Here is a 4,086-nt window from a genome sequence, read left to right as displayed (position 1 = left end):
CCTGCAGCCACCCCGAAATTCACTGTAGCCCCCCAACCCTCGGTCCCAGCACCACCACCCGCCCTGCCCTGAGCACAGCCTGACCCAGCCCCTGCCGGGAAGAGCCCAGCACAGCCCCAGCCTGCAGCTGCAGCTTGCCCTGCCCCATGAAGATCTGGAGGCACGTCCCCCGCACCGTGCCCTCCCGGGGTGTGTGCAGTGGTGAGACCTGCCCCACCCCGGCACCCCCTGGATGAGCCACAGCTCTGTCCCATGCCCTGCTCCACCCCGGCTGGCCAGCGCCTGCCCCAGACCCAGCTCCATTCCCTCCCTTACCATGGGGGCTTCATCTCTTCATCTGCCCCCTCCTCTAGCCCTTCCCTCCCCTTCTACCACAACAGACTTACCAGCTGCACCCAGCTCTCCAAGCTGCTGGGCTGCTATGTGCTGTGCTGTAGCTGCACACATGCACAGGCATTTATTGGCCAAATTATTGGCCACATCAGGCTGATTTCCAATACAGTAAATTTTCTTTATATTGGTGCCAATCCGATATCAGACCGATGTATCTACTTCTATTAGAAATACCGGCCTGGGTGATCAAATCTGCTACCCTGTTCTCGCAGGTACCTGGCATCACGGCCCTTTTATAAATGTGTCAAGGATCATCTTAAAAGCAGTTCAGCTTCTTGTCCCTCCTACTCCTCTGGAAGGGCATTCCAGAACCTCTCAAGTCTGATGGCTTGAAACCTTCTTGTAGCTCCCAGCCTAAATTTATCCATGGCCAGTTATACCCATTTGTTCTTGTGCCAACATTGTCATTTAGCTTCAATAGCTCTTCTCCTGGTGTCTGCACCCCAGTGTATTTATAGACAGCAATCAGATCCTCTCTCTGCCTTTCGTTGTGCTTAAGCTGAACATGCTGAGCTGTCCTAGTCTCTGCTTATGGGACAGGCTCCCCATTCCCCTGATCATCTCAGAAGCCCTTCTCTGCACCTGTTCCAGTTTCAATTCATCTTTCTGGAACGCGGGTGGCAAATCTGTCCGGATGATTTGAAATCCCTTTGGCTGCAGTCTCTTGTCAGGAAGGGCTTGTGGAATAAAAAAAAAGGGGGAAATTCCCACAAGCCAAAGTTCATTGCTAAACAAGGGCTAAACTTGGTGAATCCATTATTGGCTAGGCCTGGGTCTGCCAGCTGTGATGTGTGTGTGACAGCAACGTGTGTGTGTGTTGGGGGGGGTGGGGGGGAAAGGATCTGGATCTACTGGCATGTGAATGGAGCATAGGGAGAGCAGCAAGGGTCTGGGATTCTGTGTGGCCAGGCTGGGCATGGGGCCTCACAATGCAACAAGCAGAAGATTTTGAAAGCAAAACCAGGAAAAGTTTGATAGAAAATTTAAACTCCCCGTTTCCAGCAGGTGGGATCAACACCTGTCAGGTGCCAGCTTCTTTTGTTAGCTGTGTGATCAGCATGTACATGCTCTTCAGCACTCAAGAGGTACAAGACAGCCTCAGAGAGTCAGCCTGACTCAGCCCAGATGAGGTGGGATGGGAGGGCAAGAAGGAGGTGCAGAGGTAAAGGTCACTGGCAGCAACAAAAGATTTTAGTGTCATCATGTTATAATGGGAGGGAACCCCTTTCTGAGTTGGTGGGTATATGCAGAAAACAGTAAAGAACTGTGCCTGGCATTATCCCTGGGCTGGATTTTAACGGAGAGTTACTGTAGGGAGTTACAGCTGTAACTCCTCTTCTGTCCATGCACACAAACATCTGACTCATCTGAAGGGTGGCAGTCACATCTGTTAGCAGCCATGGCCCGGAGCACAGAGCAGACCGTGAGGAACCAACTCCTTCTGGTGGGAATACTGGCTAGCTGCATGGCCCAGCAACACAGATCATCAGTATTCACCAGTTCCCTGGGACTCCCCACCCAGAGCCCTTTCTCATGGTCTCTCTCTTGTTCGGCCCCTACCACTCCTATCAGCCTGCCCAGCTGCCTGGCACCCTATTGTCCACACAGCTACCCACATCTACAGGTGTTCAGAGGATCCAAAGGAAAAACTCCCCAAGCCAGGTCCTGGCAGGGGGAGCTTGTATACGACAGCCTCTCCCTAGTTTGAATCCTTGCTCTCAGTGATGACCTTAAGGCCCACATCCAGCCTGTCCCGCTGCCTTTGTTTCACACACTCATTCTTGTTTATTACAGGCAGCACAGTGCGACCTGGAAGCCCCGACCAGGAGCTCTTTATGCTGGGCTCTGAACAAACCCACAGTGAAAGAGTTTCCTGGTAGAGCTCACAGGTTAGCTAGATAAAAGGTGAAAGGGGAAGCTTAGGCACTGAGAGACAAAGGAACTTGATCAAGGTCAGCAGATGAAGGGTAGCGGGGCTGGGAACAGTTAACATGTTGTACCCAGGAATCCTTCTTCTATTCCAACAGTTGGTGAGTGACAGGAGATGCACATAAAGACAGCAGAGGCCTGTATTCTTAGATCAGGTTGCATATGCCAGAAATGTGCATACACGTTCCCCACAGTTTGCTTGTGCAAACCCAGGTAATTAACAAATTTATGCATGCAACTGCCCACCAGCCTCTCCTTACAAATCAAGCCCCACACCATCAGCAGATGACACAGCACAAGTCCCATGTGTCCATAGCACGAGTGAATGCACAAAGCTGGGTAGATCATGACAGGACAATGGGATTTGACTGAGTGACCAGAAATTTGTGTAGGGATCTACAGGCATCAGCACCAGTGCATGGCTTCATTTTCAACAGATGGCATCACTCCCTGGCTAAATCTTTGTAAACTGATGTCCACAGGCAAACTTCTGTCCTTAACGGCTATGGCATTTTATGCCACATGATGGGGACGTGAGGGAGGGGACTAGTGTCCTGCACTGGAAGCAGAAGCTTTATTTAACACTGCAACAGCTGCCCTCTGCTGGGTGAACTCAAACTATGTTGATCCCAAAGTGGGTATTTGCCCCTTTCCTGGTTGTGGGGTGGTAGGCCTGGAAAGAACTGCCTTCTATGATGTCTCAGCTGCATCCCCATGGATTGTCCATATCACACCCAAACCATTGCACTGTTTGATTAGGTTAATGCAGTGTTTCATGAAGGCCAGAATGTATCCAACAATTTAGAGCCGAGGAGGTGAAGACATCCCTTCATTCCACCCTTGGCTGGCTTCTTGCCAGGTCCTAGCCACCAGTATTAGTTTGGAGTTGCTGTGTTGTCAAGCTGCTGCCTGCAACACTTGCCACCATGCTTGTCTCTACAAATTATAGCAAAGCTCCTCATGCCCAAGTACAGGTTCTCCTCAGATGGAGAGGGATACCCACAACATGCCCATCCACAACACAAACAGGCTCCCAGCCTCATTCCATTCCACTTAAGTAACATGATCCTGGCCAGTATTGTCCAAAGATCTGGATTCCTGTACCCCTGGAACGAGCTCAGGGCAAGCCCCTAGGAGGAGAAGGCCCAGGCCTGGATTTTTGATCCCATTGGCATAGACTCTGGGGACAGCCATGGTAATTTAGTTTTTACTACCAAGGCACACAATGTACAATGCCTCAACTTTTGCAGTGAGGAGGAGGAAGCTTCTTACCTTTGAAGGAGAGCTGCACCCTTGGAGTGGCAAAGACATAATCCTTGGTGTGGGCTGCCCGCCAGCCCAGAGTCAGCAGGGTGGACCAGAGGATGAAGGCAACAAGGGGCATGGTGAGGTGAGTGTCTGGACCCTAAATCCAGGCACAGTCCTGGGGAAACCTGCCAAAAAGGATATGACAGAAATCAGCATTACCCTGAGAACACCCTGAGCAAGTGCTGAGAACCAGGCCTCACCTCCATGGGAAGGTCCTTCTAATGCTATCTACCCCTCCCACAAAGGTCATAATGCCCTGAGTATACTGCATGGGTAGGCACAGCCATTTCCAGGGGGCTGTGCCCCACAGGTCCATTCACAGTCCTCTCCCAGACACAGTTCCACATGCTGTGTGAGACATCGGCAGCTATATAAGGACTGGTCCAGGAACCTATTTACTCCATGAATCTGCCACTAGGAGAACCCCCAGTGGCAGTCATCAGCCTCTTCTATAGG

General features: G+C 51.3%; 1 protein-coding gene across 4 annotated transcripts in view; it reads right to left on the bottom strand.

Moving 5' to 3' along the window:
* The window catches only part of SEMA3F (semaphorin 3F), a 115,983-nt gene extending 112,228 nt beyond the window's left edge, over positions 1-3,755 (bottom strand). For all 4 annotated transcript variants that reach the window (XM_006023740.3, XM_025204371.1, XM_006023741.3 and 1 more), the window contains exon 1: positions 3,595-3,755. In XM_006023740.3, coding sequence (XP_006023802.1) covers positions 3,595-3,706 — 112 coding nt within the window. In that variant the 5' untranslated portion in view covers positions 3,707-3,755. The remainder of the gene's footprint in view (positions 1-3,594) is intronic.
* Between the last annotated feature and the right edge of the window lie 331 nt (positions 3,756-4,086).

Source organism: Alligator sinensis, unplaced genomic scaffold (assembly GCF_000455745.1).
Source record: "Alligator sinensis unplaced genomic scaffold, ASM45574v1 scaffold858_1, whole genome shotgun sequence".
In the NCBI taxonomy this organism is placed as follows: domain Eukaryota; kingdom Metazoa; phylum Chordata; order Crocodylia; family Alligatoridae; genus Alligator; species Alligator sinensis.
The sequence above is the reverse complement of the archived record's forward strand: the minus strand, read 5'-3'. Positions and strand labels throughout refer to the sequence as shown.